The 16,822-nt window shown below is 34.5% G+C and overlaps 1 protein-coding gene across 1 annotated transcript in view; it reads left to right on the plus strand.

The window, feature by feature from the left end:
* The window catches only part of HSPA4L (heat shock protein family A (Hsp70) member 4 like), a 53,393-nt gene that overhangs the window by 758 nt on the left and 35,813 nt on the right, over positions 1-16,822 (plus strand). Inside the window, exons 2-4 of the mRNA XM_024745120.1 lie at positions 10,381-10,438; positions 12,401-12,541; positions 14,546-14,668. Coding sequence (XP_024600888.1) covers positions 10,381-10,438; positions 12,401-12,541; positions 14,546-14,668 — 322 coding nt within the window. The remainder of the gene's footprint in view (positions 1-10,380; positions 10,439-12,400; positions 12,542-14,545; positions 14,669-16,822) is intronic.

Consider the following 16,822-nt stretch of genomic DNA (forward strand, 5'->3'; position numbering starts at 1 on the left):
TCAGTTTTCGGGAAAGGGATCGGAGCGGGACCACCACGATGTCCGGAACACTGGAGAAAGATCTTTGGTTACCCCTAGTGGGGCTTGTGTGGGATTATTGGCCGCGGGCAGGCATCCCCGCTCGCTCAGTAGAAAAACTGTTTATTCTTTTTTCCCTTCCTGCTTTCCCCATCTGTCAGCGTGACAGCTTTCTCTCAAAAAAAGTAGGAAATGAAAGCTTAGACTGCAAATATCAGAAGATGAGTTGCAAGTTCATCTGACCCAGAAAACCTTTTTTGTTTGTTTTTAAAGAAGAGATTGAGATATTCAGGTTTTTATCTCAGTGTCCTTGAGAATTCGAGGTAATCGGATCGGTTTCCAGGGGCGTAGGTTAATGGTACATTAATAGGGAGAGGATCAGGGATGGGAGTCGTTGGCCTCAAGTATTGGTAATGTTCATCCATTAAAGGAAAGTGGGGGAGTTAGAACCTACCAAAAGCATATTTCTACAGAATGAACCGTTGGAGAGTCAGAGGCCGCTGCCCTGTATAAGCGTGACTGTGAAGTGATTCCATTACGAACACTTAACGAAACACTTAGGAGGAGTGGCATTATGTCATGGAAACATGTTTCCATATGTTCCATTGTTTCTCTGATCTGGGAAGTTAGCAAAGAATAGAATTAAGTAAGACAGGGTATGAAAAACTAGCTTCTTATTGTAGACTCCTGTTACCGGTAATTTTATGAGGAAACCAACTGTCCATATCTTATTTCCTATGGAGAGGCAACTAAACATGTTTGACCCTTCTGAATGGTCCAAAATACAATACTTTAAATATAAGACTAATCTTGTCAGTGTTAAGCTAAGCCTTTAAATAATTATATTACTACACTTTTCTGAGTAATTTAAATTACGTCAAGGAAATGTTGATGATAGCTTACTTGAATCATTTTGTGCTTTGGTTTCTTTCCAAGAATATTCTATAAGGTTTTGTACCACATTTTTCTAGATTATATGCATTACATTTCTTTTACTGAAATTTTGGATCGTTGTATTCTCAAATGTGAGCATAGGTCAGTTAATTTTCATAGTACTGTTAGAACTCTTCTTTCTACATCTTTTTCTGGCTTTTATGCACAATGAGAAGGTGAAGTAGTAATTGTAAACTATTTATGACTTCATCTCTACAACGTTTTGTTTTAAGCCACAGTAGATATGGGCTTCTGCCAGAAAAGGACTAGGAAATTCCACTCTCCTCTTTCAGCAGAGTAAAGGTTAATGGGGGCAGTCTTTGGCTTCAGGGACTTAGCTTATGGAGAAAAAGTGAGAGGTAGGATGGACGTTCCCCTTATCTTTAAAGCCTTATCCTAAAAGGTCATAAACCAGAATTGTAAAACAGATACTGCATTTCCAGGCTCAGAAATCTTAGTAGTGGGTCCATGACTCTTTAAATTTAAAGAGCCTGGCCAAACTTTCAAAAGAGAGTTATTTAGAAATTAGGCTGCTTATTTAAGTCTTCTAAAAGTCTCTTTGTTAATATTCTTAAGCACATTGGCAAATTCTGTGTGGCTGAGAGTTAATGATCTTTCTGATTGTAAGAGAGTCACTTTTAAGATCTAGATTTAATGAGCCTAATCCAAAGTAGAAAGTTGTAAAGGTGGAAGCACTGTATTCCTAGCTTGTATCAGCAACTCTTCCCTTCTTTCCGTGGCTGTGTACTGTCATTTATCTCAGAAATATATCTTTTATTGTTACTGAACTAATACTTCACTGTAGTCCAGTGTTCTTATACTGTATATTTGCTTTGCAGGGCTTACGTTTTTGAGTGAAAACATAGCCCTTTCTGATCCCTAGACATTTATTCGTTAAATGCCTGTCTTGCAAAAAGCATAACTATTAGAGGACCTGTAACTTTTCTAATACACCACAGTGTCTAATAATACACATAAACTAGCATTTCAAAAAAATTTTTTTTCCATATTCCAGTTGCTGACATCAAGGTAATATGACACAGGTATTTCTGAGATGCAAATACATTATAAAAAGATCCTGTGAGGACTTCCTGGGTAGGCCAGCGTTTAAGACTCCGAGCTGCCACTGCTGGGGGCACGGGTTCGATCCCTGGTCAGGGAACTAATATCCCACGTGACCTGAGGCGAATAGAATAGAATAGATTAAAATAGGATAAAATATTGATAAAAAGGTCCTGTGGAAAAGAGGTAGGAAATGTTTGATTTAGTTGGTTTCAACATCCATACTTTTTCACATTTGTTTCATTCTTTAACAAACTTGATTATGGATTCATGGGAGAATCCCACATATAAACAAAGAACAATTTAATGAAAAAGATAATTGCTTAAGTTTGGTGTACAATAAGGGACCAAGGGCAAGTAGTTAAACCTGTTTTTCAGATTCACCTTCTGTAAAGTTGGGAGTGCTTGTACTAGCCTCTCTTATCTCGTGCATAAATTGAAGAGGAAGAAAGAAATTAACATGCATAAATTGAATAAAATATTAACTTATTTTTTCTGAATATTTTCTTATTTAAAATTATTATGCAAATAGTACATGTTTATTGTAGAAATATAGGCATGTTAAAAGATGAAAATGAAAATTATAATTTTTCCATCCAGAAATAAAATTTCCAGATGGTTTTCTCTGTGTGTATTTCAAGGGTAGATTATATTTTATATTCTGTTTGGTGTCCTTTATATATAAAATATATTTCTATACTATTAGTTTTAGTGTCTGTATAATCATTTCCTTAATTTAATTCATCCCTTATTGGATATTCAGGTTGTTTATATTTTCTTTTTATAAGCAGTGTTGCAATAACTATCTTTATAACTAAATTTTTGACCCTTAATTCCTTCAAATAAGTTCCTAGAAGTAAAATTACTGAGTGTGTACATTCTTAAGGCCTTAGATATGTTTGTATTGCTTGATTAAGTATAGATGTAGGGATTGCAATTTCCATGCTAGACTCAGTTATATCAAAGTGATTAGTTTCACACATGGGAAAAGAAAACTGCAGCCAGAAATCCTCATTCAGTATCAGATTAAAGCATGTGGTCAGCTAAAACATGCTGCCTGCCTGTATTGATAATAGTGATGTCTAGGGGCTAAGCATTGTGTTTGCGCTGTCACACATATCACACCAGTTCTATGAGTTTGATAATACTAGCTATCTTTTTCCATAAGAAGCCTTAAGCAAAGTTAAGTATCTTGGCCAAGAACTAGTAAGCAGTGAAATGGATTCAGTTTCAGGCTGCTTTGACCCCTGAACCCCAATGTCCTTACATTATCCATTGGCATATGGATGGTATCTATATATTGGTTTCATGGGGGTGTCATGGGACAAATTGGGCAGTTACTGTAGAGAGAAGGATCTTTAATATCAGTCAAATCATCTATTTTTGGCTATTTTTTAAGAAGTATTATCTTGTTTTAAAATGTTTTAATATGCTTTTAAGTTATTTTAAGAACATGTAAAAATCTTGTTTCAATTTAGAAATTCATTAAAAAATACGTACACAAAGTAAGTTAGTGTAAACCTATGGAGGAAAGTAGTGTGGAAAGACTATAAACTATTAACAATGGATATTTCTTGACAGTAGAATTATAGAGTATGCTTTTAATACATAGTCTGTAATGTTTTGAATTTTTATGAACTTATTTTACAGTAAGGAAAATGGATCTTTTAATCAAACTATTATTTCAAGACATTTTTGTTAGGTGTACGTATTTGTTTTGTGATCAACATTCTGTAGGATCCGACTTACTGTTCAATTCTCTGTTTTTCTGTCTTCATTACCTTTTCCCTATTTCTTTTCCAGTGTATGTATAATCTGAGAATATGCGAAAATATTATTTATACACTACACCTCAAATATGTGAGATGTCCTCTTCAGTGCACAAAAGTAGAAATCACTTACCTTGGGGTATTGAAAATAAAAATTTTTGTACACAGAAAATGACAAAACTACAGACATTAACAGTGGCTAGTTGGGTAGGAGGACTTTTTATGATAATAGCAGTTTGGAGTAGGAGAATATTTTTACAGTTTTTAAATTAAATATTGTACTATATGAAATGGTGTTGTTTGTATGTTTTACTATTAGCTTACATTAACTTTGATTTAAAATATTTTAAATACTGAAGAATTACATAAAGTAAATCTCCTTTTTCTCTTCCCAGACACCTCCTAAACTTTAGTGTGTTTCTATACATTTGCAAGTATATGTATATAACTGGGATTTTTTTTAACGTAGAATTACATTATACATATTTTGCAATTGCTTTTTTCAAAATATACTGTGGACATCTCAGACTTGCTCATATGACTCTAATTTATCTCATCTTTTTAATGGTTGTACAGCATTCCGTTTATCTATACACTACCATTAGTGTACATTTCAAAATATTTTGCTGTTGACAAACAAAGTTCAATGAACAGCTTCCCCACACCCTTCTTTTTTTAAAAAATGAAATTGTGCCCAAAGGAGTGGGTGGGCAGGTATCTCACACTTAAGCACGGCCAAAGCTAGAACTATAAAATCTTTTAGTCTGAATATTATGCATGAAACAAAATGAATCTCCAGTCATTGCCTTGAATTTGTGGGTGAAAAATTCTGAAAAGTTTCTAGAAGTCAAGGAATGATAGGTACAAATTACATAATATCTATTACAAGTTGGAGGTGTTTCATGTCATTGGTAGTCTTTTTAGTATGTGGTCACTAAAATACAAATTAATGACCATAACCATGTTCTAATAAAACTTTATTTGCAAAAATAAGTGGCAAGGGGTAATTTGCAAACCTCTCTTCTAGGCAGTCATAATCAAAAGACTTAAAATTACTGTGCATGGATATTTGTCTTTGAACTGATGAATTTTAAGTAAGATAGTCAGCTTTTAAAATAATGTATCTAATCTAATAATTAATCTAAATACTTAAACAATATGTCTCATTTAATGTATCTAATCAGCTTTTTAATTATTGTGTCTACCTATATAAATGTCTGTGATTTCTGTTAATGGGTTCAAGTTATAAACTAATTTGTGAATTATGCTTACTAGAAGCGTTTGGAAACTATTAAAGGAATTTTTATTATTTTTATCTGTTAAAATGTTTTATGCATTGTCCATATTGAAAGATTTGAAAGTTTATATTATTACTAAATCATATATGCCTAGAAGTTTTATACTTCTAAGTAGCAAGCTAAAAAGGAAATGGCAACAATCAGTCCTTTTGAGAACATTCCTCCCCCACCCCTTCTAGGGCAACTTTTTTCCAGATAGTTAATTTTGAGAAATAATAACTAGATGTTTTCTTTACTGTCAAACTCTCAGATCCCTTAATTTGTTTATAGGCATTGAAACACTCTAAGAATGTTGTCTCCAAATTATTTGAACCACTAAGGAATCATTTTGTACAGAACACTATTTGGGAAATGATGCAGTGGTTCTCAGCTGGAGGAGATGTTGTCCCCTAGGGCGTATCTGACAATATCTGAAGATATTTTGGTTGTCACACGGGGAGGGGGAAAGGAGGAGTGCTACTGGCTTCCAGCAGGTAGAGGCCAGAGATGCTCCTCAAATCCTCTAGTGCACAAAATAGCCCCACTGCCTCAAAAAAAATTAGCCCAAAATGTCAGCAGTACCAAGGTTGAGAAACCCTGCTCTATAGACATCTTGGCAACCATATCAGCGGTTGACAATTTGATTCAGAGCCAAATTGGCCATGCAAGGAGCGGACCTTTTGATTTAAACTAATTGATTGTCCTCTCATATCATTAATTCAGCTATTGTATTTCTTAGCATCTACTCAATGATAGCCAAAGAGGTTATAAATAGTAATTATGATCTCATGGGACTGGCAAGGGAAAGCGGAGATTTCTAAAAATAGGGCTATTTTTAAAGTGTAAATGGTAAGATCAAGAGGTTTTGAATCCTTTGCTTTATAAAGAAGCAAACAAAATTAGTGTTGCCCTCTTAGGTGAGAAGTTTCATAGTCTGTTGGCAGTATGTGTTTTCTCCAACCTAACCATGCTTGGCTTTATAAAAATAGGCTTTATAAGAGAGACAGAAAGTTAATCTTAGATTTTAAGGGAAAATACAAGTACATCTTTCTTAAAGTAATATCCTGTCATTTGATTTTTATGCCGCTCCTCTACTAAAAGTGATATAGGACATTCAGAAGCTTTGCTTATTTGTTTAGAGTTTTGTGGCATTCTTTGAGAATCTAGGACTACCACTGTGGTGGCAACATCAGACTGGATATAATATATTTAAGCTGCATTGTGAACTCTCCTTTTTTTTTTCTTTCAGGTATAAAATGGAATTTCTAAATAGTAGTTGAAATAATATATAAAAAGTATAATGTAATTGGATTATGTGATACATAGTTGGATAAACTGTTGAATATCCTTTTCTATAAGAACTTTTATATCAACCTAATATGTGTGTAATTTCCTTGGTATTACTAAAGGTCAGGTAAAAGTGTTGAAAGAGAATAGGTATTTAACTTATTTTGATTTTTCTGAGAATCCTTGGCAGGTATTTATTTAATGGCTGTGTTCTAGAATCTTTTTGAAAAAAAAATTGAAGGAAGGAATTTGAAGAACTTTAGTATGTGAGGAGAATTTTCTCTGTATTGAAACTGGGTATTTCCAAGTTATAACATTAAATTTTTAAACTTTAAAAGTTGTCTACTTTTAACCTAAAAGAATATCTGATAATGATAACTGTTTAGCTTTCCTTGTGAAGTGATACAGGTGCAAAACATATTTCAGTGAATACAGCACTTAATAAATGATAGTTGAATCAATCTTATTTGGAACTAAGTGTTCTAACAAGTTAAACTCGTGAGAATCAACCTAAGAATAAGATTTTCTGTGCATTGAAATGTTGGTAGCCTTGTATTGAAAAAAGTATTCAGAAGTGTATCCAAATAATGGAGTTGAGAGTAAGATGGACTATAAACAGGCTAAGAGATGGCAAATCCATGTTTTCTCTGATGAGTTTTAGGGTGGAATGCCAACCATCCGCGTGGATTGCTATATCAGGTATGCAGATATCTACTCTGGCAAAGACTGTGTTGAATCAAGGAGTTATTTGCAAGAGAAATGAAGATGTCACCTGAACCACTGATTCTTACTATATCCTGTTTTGGCCAGATCACAATTAAAAGTAACTTCCATTTCGTTCATCTGTTCATCACATTTAACATTTTAGTCCTACATATATATCTGCTTGGACGTCTCAAAGGTACCTCAATCTCAGCATGTCCAAAATAGAACTTGTGAAGGTCCATCCCCAAACATGTCTCTCTTACAGTGTTTTCTGTCCCATTGCATGGCACCACTATCTACCCTCTTACACAAACTGGAAACCTAGACATTATTCTTGACACCTCTTCCTATTACGTATTCCAGCACTGTTCAATAAAAATAAATATAATGTATGTGAGCCACATACATAATTTTAAATGTTCTAGTAGTTACATTAAAAAGCTAAGAAACAGGCAAAGTTTTAATATACTTGATTAAATCACTATATTCAAAATCTTATTTCAACATGTAATCAGTGTTTTAAAATTAATGAGATATTGTAACATTTCTTTTTATATTTTAAATCTTCAAACTCCAGAGTGTATTTCACACTTAAAATAAATACATCCAATTCAGATTAACTGCGCTGGAGCTCCAGTGTCACAGTTGGTGAGCGCGAGGTACTTACACAGCCTAGCTGCGTTTCATGTGCCTGATAGCCACGTGTGTCTGGTGGCTGCCGGATTGCACCGCGAAGACCTAGTTCATCACAAAGTCCTTTGAGTTTTAGCTCCTAAAATCTCTTAATTCCTTTTCCTTCTGTCTCAGCTGCTACTATACTGATAGAGATTATTGATAACTTCTAGCCCTCCTCCCATTCCTGTAGTCAAAATGATCTCCACCAGGGCTTCCCTGGTGGCACAGTGGTTGAGAGTCCGCCTGCCGATGCAGGGGACACGAGTTCGTGCCCTGGTCCGGGAAGATCCCACATGCTGCGGAGCAGCTAGGCCCGTGAGCCATGACCACTGAGCCTGCGCATCCAGAGCCTGTTCTCTGCAACGGGAGAGGCCACAACAGTGAGAGGCCTGCGAACCCAAAAAAAAAAAAAAAAAAGATCTCCACCAAACACTCCCCTAATTGAATCCATCATCATTTACTCTTCCTTCAAATCTCATCACTTTCTCCAATAAGCCATTCCTGATCCTCTTTTAGGTCAATTCGTGCTGTTGCACCATGTGTACCCGTTTTTGTACCACCTAGTTTACTTTCACTTGTGACTCTATAGCAATATAAGTTCCAAGGGAGCCAAAATGATGTCTGACTTTTTTCCCCTTATTATTATAGCTTTAGTACCCAACAGAGTGCCAGGCATGTAGTAGTTACTCAGCATTCATCTGTTAAATTGACTGAATGAACTTAACTGCTTGTCTTCCCTGAAAAACCCTGTGTCCCCAGTATAACAATATCTTGTTCAGCTCTTGAAAAGCACTGTTCTGGGATCTTTTTCCACTTTGTATTATATGTAAGCATGGAGTGTTCATTCTATTATTCAAAAGCCTTTAATGAACTCTCATAACCTACTGAAATATATTTCAAATTTATAATATATCATTTGAGACACTGTATAATCTGGCCCTCTGATGTATCTACCAAAATGTCCTATGAAACTAGCGAAGTTGTATTCTTCCTAGTCTCCAAGTGAGCATTAACCTTAGGAGCCATCTTCCCTTTCTTTCAGCAAGTACCTTGGTTATGTACCAGATGTCTAAACCAGTGCTATCCAGAACTTTCTATTCTACAGTGTATGTTCTATGTATTTTCTGTTCTCTGCATATCCAGTAGCCATATGTAGCTGTTAAGCACTTGGCTCTTGAGCCCTTGAAATGTGACTAATGCTGAGGAACTGAATTTTTAATTTTAGTCAATTTAAATTTTACTAGCTACATGTGGCTAGTGGCTACCATATTGGATAGTGCAGATCAAGGCAATGGGACATTCATTATCTACCTACATGGCGTTCACATCCTACTGTGGAGATAGTAAAAAAATAAATTGTATCAGATGGTGATACATTATGGAGAAGAATAAAATTGGGGAAACAGGAGATGTATGTATTGGGGAGGAGCAAGAATGTTATTTATATAAGATAGAGAAGGTATCTTGGATAAGCTGACATTTGAGCCAGAGACATGAAAGAAGTGAGAGCTCATGGCATGTGTTCCAGAAAGAGAGAACAGCATGTACAAAGCCCCTGATGCAGAAATGTGCTTGCCCTCTTCCAGAAATAGCAAGGAGACCTGTGTACCTAGATTGAAGTTCCAGAGTAGAGCAGCTAAGAACCAAACCATGAAGGGCTTTATTGGCTGTTGGGGAGATAGGACACCATTGAAGGGTTTTTAGCAGACGAGTTTGTCTTTAAGAGGATCACTCAGGCTGTCATATTGAGAATAGACATATACTGGGAATGTCCTTTTCCACAAAACAGATACATATTAAAATGCTTTCTTTTCTTTGAAGTCTTAATTCAGAAATCACATCTTCCACCTGCTTTTCCTAAGCCTTATTATCTAGAAGTGATTATTCTCTTTTTTTGCTAGTATCATTCATAATTTTATTTTATATGTTGATTTTCTTTTGATAGACTATATTCTCCAAGCACAGTGATTGTAGCTAGTATACATACAATGCCTGTAAATATTTTTTGATTGAATGAATAATTACCTGTAATTACAACTGAAACCATGGAAACATTTTCTCGAATCACAACATGAAATTTTTTTGAAAGTTTTTTTGATAAAAATGTTACTCTACACTTGTTTTTATAAGCAGAATTACATTTGCAGTAGTAAAAGCAACAATCATATTGTCCAAAGCATTTACCTATACTCACTCACTTAATCTTCACACAACTCTGTGAGTAGGTATTATTATCAACACTATCTTCTTGATGGGAAGCTGAGGCAAATAATGGTTAGGTAATTTCTACAAGGTTACTCAGCTGTTAATGGGCAGAGCCAGGATTTAGATCCAAGGAGCCTGGCCTTACTAAGTACAGTTAGTCTTTTTAGTAAGTCATAGACCAGTAGAATTTGAAAAACAATTTTGGGACCAATACAGTGTTGCCAAGTATTAGCACATTAAGAAAAATTCTAACGTTTATTCTGACCACTATTCTATTACTTAAGAAAGTTTAAAAATATGTAAAATTCTGATTTCAGTAACCTATTTTTTTGAGTAATACATAATTATATTCATTCCTTTAATTCATTTTTATATAGAGAGAAGCAGAGTAATAGCACATTAGTATAAAAATACCTTGAGAACAAACTTTTTGTTTTTTTCCTGTTTAGAGCCTGTATATCTTTGGGATCAAGAACGCGAGCCATTGGAAATGCAGCTAAGAGCCAGGTAAATTGTTCCTGTAGATGTTTTGACTTACAGGCAGAGTTAACTTCATATTGGTAACTAAGCTCCCATTTTATGTACTTGAGAGTGAAAAAAGAGAATAAAGAAGATGACTGGTCCTTATATCTTTGTATCTTATTAGATATGTTTTGCTTTGGGTTGTAAAATATTTCTTGAATTTTATTTTAAAAAAATCTTAGTTGTGAAGTCAGAGTATGCTACCAAATGGCGTCAGTTTTTCCTTGTATGGTCACTTTCTATGAGGGATATCCTCCTATCTAGAATATATACTTCTACAACAAGTGAATGATGTCTTTGTAAAAGAAGGTGGGAAAAAATGGAGAAACTAATATCTAGAGTAATCCTCTGTGGCTACTATTTTACTACTACTTTACATGGAATCTGTTTAAGTATTTATATTTCTAGGCTTCTGAAATCCGTTTGCATAAAACATTGACTTTTAACATTCCATGCTATAGGTTCATCGTCCTTGGACTTTGTTTATTACCATGAACCAAAACCCTTAACAATTATTTCTTACATGTTAATATATACCTGAGTCGTCTTTATTACAAAATAAGTCTGTTTAAAGGGGCATTTTTCCTCATGACTTTTTGTACTCAATTATTCAATTGACTCATTTATCCATGAATTTTTGCTTAAGATTTTTTTTATCAAGATTGTCTTACAGTTGGCCTGTGTATGAATGTGTTTTTTTCTTTCTTTTCCATTTTCATATTACATATAAACAAATGTTGTTTGTGCCAAAAGGACCCCTTCACTAAAGTTTACATCTCGTATTCTGGCTGATCTTCTTCTTCTTCTTCTTTTTTTAAATTTTCCTTATTTTGGGGGGCTGCGTTGGGTCTTAGTTGCGGCACACAGGATCTTCGATGAGGCATGCGGGATCTTTTCGTTGCGGTGCTCAGGCTTCTCTCTAGTTGCAGCATGCGGGCTTCTCTCTAGTTGTGGCATGCCAGCTTTCTCTAGTTGTGGTGCATGGGCTCTCTGGCTCCAGAGCATCTGGGCTCTGCAGTTTGCGGCACATGGGCTCTCTTGTTGAGGTGTGCAAGTTCAACAGTTGTGGTGTGTAGGCTTAGTTGCCCCGCGGCCTGTGGGATCTTAGTTTCCTGACCAGGGATCGAAGTCGTGTCCCCTGCATTGGAAGGCGGATTCTTTAACCACTGGACCACCAGGGAAGTCCCCTGGCTGATGTTCTAAGTGTATCGTAGACCTCAGACTCTCTGAAGAAAGCAAACTATGAGTTACTTCTCCAAAAAAGCTAAAGAGATCAACATGGTAATTCAGCATCCCAGTAGTTTTCATCTCATAATTGAAGATCAAGATCTACTTGGCTTTAAAGATCACTGAGAGGGAAACAACTGGATCTCAATAATATTCTATAGTTTGAACTACATGTTCTAGTTAAAGAAAAAAATTACTTTGCCAAAATACAAGCTATTTACAAATTAAGACACTTTAACTTAGCATCATGTTACATGGAAGGAGTTTTAATTTACTAGCCTAGGAGCAGTTTTCAGCAGTGGAAGCAACATAGTACCACAAAGAATAAGATATTGAGAGTAAAAGAAGAACATGGCAATAAGAAACATAGTTTAAATAAAAACACAAATGAAAGTGGAAAGAAAGAAATCAAAGATACTAATTTATTAGCCCAGAAGTGTTGAAGAAAGCCAGAAATGAGTTGTAGATAGATTTTCATTGTATTATTTGAAAAGTTTTAAAGTTTTCTTTTTTGAATCTAACATTCCTAAGGTAGGAGCAGAGTTGGAGGGGCAATAGTGTAATTTTTCTATCAATTAGAAACCAGAAGAATGAATGATTGTGTGTGATTCTGAACTTGGATATGTAGGATAAGGAGACTTGGTGATTCTCAAGTATTAGCATAGTGTTTATTTTGCATTAATTAAGTAATTGATAAATAAAAGTGTTTACTGCCAACAGATAGTCACGAATGTAAGAAATACAATTCATGGTTTCAAAAAGCTTCATGGGCGATCATTTGATGATCCTGTTGTGCAAACTGAAAGGATCAGGCTTCCCTATGAGCTGCAGAAGATGTCTAATGGAAGTGCAGGAGTTAAGGTAAGTTTATATTCCCAGAATGCAAACATATGTTCAAATTAAAGAAACCAATTATGATAATATTGCCTGTTTTTAAATATTTAAAAATTTTTTAATTTAACTCCTTTCCTCTGGATGCAGTACCTTTATACCAAAAATACAGGCAGTTTTCGTAATATGCTTTAGTGAATGCAAAAAAAGAATCTGATTTAGAATAATAATCTTTTTAATCCAAATACTTTTATTGTCAAGAAAAAAGGATTATTATTTGGAGAACTTTCAGAGGTGAACCACTTTTAAGGAATAAAGGCAGATGTGATTTAGAAAAATAGACCCCAAAAGTATGTTAATTTCTATAATGAGCTTTCTCTAATTTAGAAGAATCTTATAACATGTTACAGAAGTATTAAAGCAAACTCTTCTTCCAAGTAAGAGATGGATTCTGGATTTTTACTTCTACATCCTGAGACAGAAAGTTATAGATTGGTTAACAAAAACTAACAGAATACCCCAAACCACAGAGTTACTATATGGCTCAGCAATTCTACTCTTAGGTATATACACAAGAGAATTGAACCATATGTGCACACAAAAATTTGTACACTAATGTTCATAATAGCATTATTTATAATAGCCAGAAAGTGGAAACAACCCAAGCGTCCATCAGCTGATGAGTGGATAAACAAAATGTGGTATAGCTATTCAATGGAATATATTATTTGGCCATAAAAAGGAGTGAAGTACTGATGTGTGCTACAACATGGATGAACCTTGAAAACATGCTAACTGGAAATAAGGCAGATATAAAAGGCCGCATATTGTATGATTCCATTTTTATGGCTATCCAGAATCAGGCAAATCAATAGCCATGGAAAACAGATGTGTGGTTGCTAGGAGTTAAGGGTAAGGGGGAATGGGTGAATCTACTACTACTGCTGCTAATGGGTCACTCTTTTTAGGGTGATGAAAATGTACTACAGTTAATGGTAATCAGTGTACAGCTTTGAATGGACTAAAAACCACTGCATTATATACTTCAGAAGGATAAACTTTATGTGATATGAATTATATCTCAAAGTTAAAAAGTTTAATAGCTGATTTTAAACTTGATATATATTTCCATGTTTAGAAGAGGGTTCTGACTACAGGATGGATGATGAGTTGTAGTAAGGAGACATGAGACTTACAGTAGTTCAAAAAAGACACCATGAGAGATTAAAGACAAGTTGAAAAATGGTGAAATTTGTGGATCAGGAGGTGAAATTTGTGGATCAGCTCTTCCAAAGTTTAGTGTATTCACTCCATTGGGGTACAAAGTTAAAAGGCATAGCGTTTTCTTCTGTAAGTTGGATGTAGTTATCATATGGGTTCTAAGGTAACTTTGTATTGCTTATAAATATTGTGGTTGTCATTATGAAAGGGTTTGATTACTTGAATAAAGCACAGTATTCCTTGGTCAAGAAGCACTGTAAAGTTTCATTTTAGGTGCTTAAATTCAACCTAGTCTTAAACCTGTGTATGAGATGAAGTAGTTATTTTAAAAATAATTTAAAAATTCCATGTATACATCTATATACAGTAATATATATTAAATTTCTTTTTTTTTTAAATAAGGAATTTTTTTTTTGGCTGTGTTCTCATTTCCTTTTCACAAAACTGTATTACTAAAATTTTCATTTTAAACCCAAGAAGAGTTCTAACTTCCAAAAGAAAGATTATTTGATCTTTTTCCCCTTATTTGTTTATAAGAGTAGTGAATGATAAAACTTGCTCTTCTGGGAGATGGGGAGCTGGAGCATGTAAAGACACTCTTGATAATTTATTTGGTTGTAATACTATGTGTAAGGCACTGGAACTTCAGAGATGAGACATAATGATACTAGAGCAATCCTTTTGGTATATAACTTCATTGAGCAAGGACTTTGCCTTTTTCACTGTTGTGTATCGATCATGTATAAGGTAGGTGCTCATAAAATACTAGATGAATAAATGACTCTTGATAAATATCTCCTCTTTTGGCTTTAGGCGCGATACCTAGAAGAAGAGAGACCTTTTGCGATCGAGCAAGTTACTGGAATGCTGTTGGCTAAGCTTAAAGAGACTTCAGAAAATGCTTTGAAGAAACCAGTGGCTGACTGTGTGATTTCAGTAAGTTTTACCTCAGTAATGAACACTCTTGAATCATATTTTCCAGTGTATTAATGTTGTATTGAAATATTTTTCTTCCCTTTACTTTTCCTTCTGCCCTAATCCAGTAAATAACCTAAATCCATTTTTACTTTTATGTTAAAAAATTATTTTATTTGATAAAGTTCAGGATTGAGTTTCCCATAAAGTTAACTGTGATAATCAGTGAATCTTAAAATAAAAACTAATGTATGTGATTAGTTGGTGACTGCTGTACCTGCCACTTATCCCTAAGAATCTTTGCAGGTAGCACTTAACGTCCCACCCCTAGGGACCGACCTTAGTAACATTTATGTCAAAGGTTGAAAATGCCCAGTTGGGAATTTGAGATTCTGTATATTCTGTATCAGAAATAAAAGCTCCTTTTTTTAAAATGATAAATTAGATGTATTTAACCTGTATACTTCCAGAAGTTTTGACATACGCATACACCCGTGAAACCATCATCATCACAATCAGTATAAAACACATTTATCACCCCTCAGAACCCACTTGAGCCTTTAAGGTAAAAATTGTTTTTATATAAGATGAACAGCATGATGCTTTGATATACATAGTGAAATGATCACTACAGTCAAGCAAATTAACATATCCATCGCCTGTGGTTACTTTTTTTGTGTTTGTGTGGTGAGAATACCTGAGATCTACTTTCTTAGCACATTTCCAGTATATAATAGAGTATTGTTAAGTGTAGTCACCATGCTGTACATTAGATCTCTAGAACTTATTCATTCTGCATAACTGAAATTTTGTACCCTTTGGCCACTGTCTCCCCATTTCCCCGACTCCCTGCCCCTGTTAACCACCATTCTACTCTATCATATGAATTAGACTTTTTTAGATTCCACATATAGGTGAGATCATGCAGTACTTTTCAGAAAGAAAAGATCTGTCTTTTAAAGATTCTTAACAAAGCGTTTAATCTTTTACCCCCTGTTTTATCTCTTGAGATCCCATTATATATTGATAACTAGTTTTTAAGTTATATGTTGTCACCTAAATGTGAATATATTCTTAGTATTGTTAAACTTGACTACGTAAGTTCAGGAGTCTCATGTCATCAGAAAAATAGAATCGAATTATGAACTCTTCAATGAATTTAGTAATTAAAATTTGTCAGGTGTATTTATTTTTTAAATATTTATTTATTTGGTCGTGCTGGGTCTTAGTTGCGACAGGCGGGCTCCTTAGTTCCGGCATGCATGTGGGATCTAGCCTTGACCAGGGATCGAACCTGGGCCTCCTGCATTGGGAACATGCAGTCTTAACCACTGTGCCACCAGGGAAGTCCCTGTCAGGTGTATATAGAATTTTTAAATGAGAGAAAAATATTAGCTTAGTATTTTGTTTTCCAGTCATTTTGTTATAGTAAATGATAGAGTTTACCATTGTCCAGGCCCTATTAAAGGCATATAACGTGTATTAACCCATTTAATCCTCAGAACCACTCTGTAGGTAGGATATTATTAACCTCAATTTCACAGATGAAAAAACTGAGACACAGAGAAGTTAAATAACTTGTGGTCATAACTCTTCCATTATACTGCTACTTAAAAGTATATGTCAGAATGGTGCACATTTTAAAAATGTATCTTAAATTCAAATCCATCCCTATTTATTTAGCCATACTTGATTTTACTTTCATGTCAGAAATTAGTATCAGAACATGGCATTGTGAACTTCTTGGGCATTATTAACTTTGTAATCAGTGCAGTAGACCCACGTGAGCTGTACAAAGGGAAGTATTTTCTGCTCTATGCACTGTCATATCTCTAATGGCTAGAAAAGTACTGGTACATAAGTGCTTAGTGAAAATTAAGTGAACCATACCTTATAATTTAGATTTTTGTCTGAAGGGTAATACCAAAATCAGGATATACAAACTTATCAAAATTCAAGTTCTTTTTGTGTTATTATCTATTAAATGAAATTTCTAAATTCAAAAAGCACTAAGATTGGAGGAGACTACTTACTTAAAATTGGAAGAGCCCCAAGTTTTATACATGGATATACTTAATTAGCTTTTTAGAAATTTGTCTGTAGACCAAATGAAAGTGCTTCTTAGTTTGACAGTAATAAGTATATGTAATCTTAATTATTAGTTTTAAATTAAGA

This window comes from Neophocaena asiaeorientalis, unplaced genomic scaffold, assembly GCF_003031525.2.
Source record: "Neophocaena asiaeorientalis asiaeorientalis breed wild unplaced genomic scaffold, Neophocaena_asiaeorientalis_V1.1 scaffold65, whole genome shotgun sequence".
Lineage (NCBI taxonomy): Eukaryota > Metazoa > Chordata > Mammalia > Artiodactyla > Phocoenidae > Neophocaena > Neophocaena asiaeorientalis.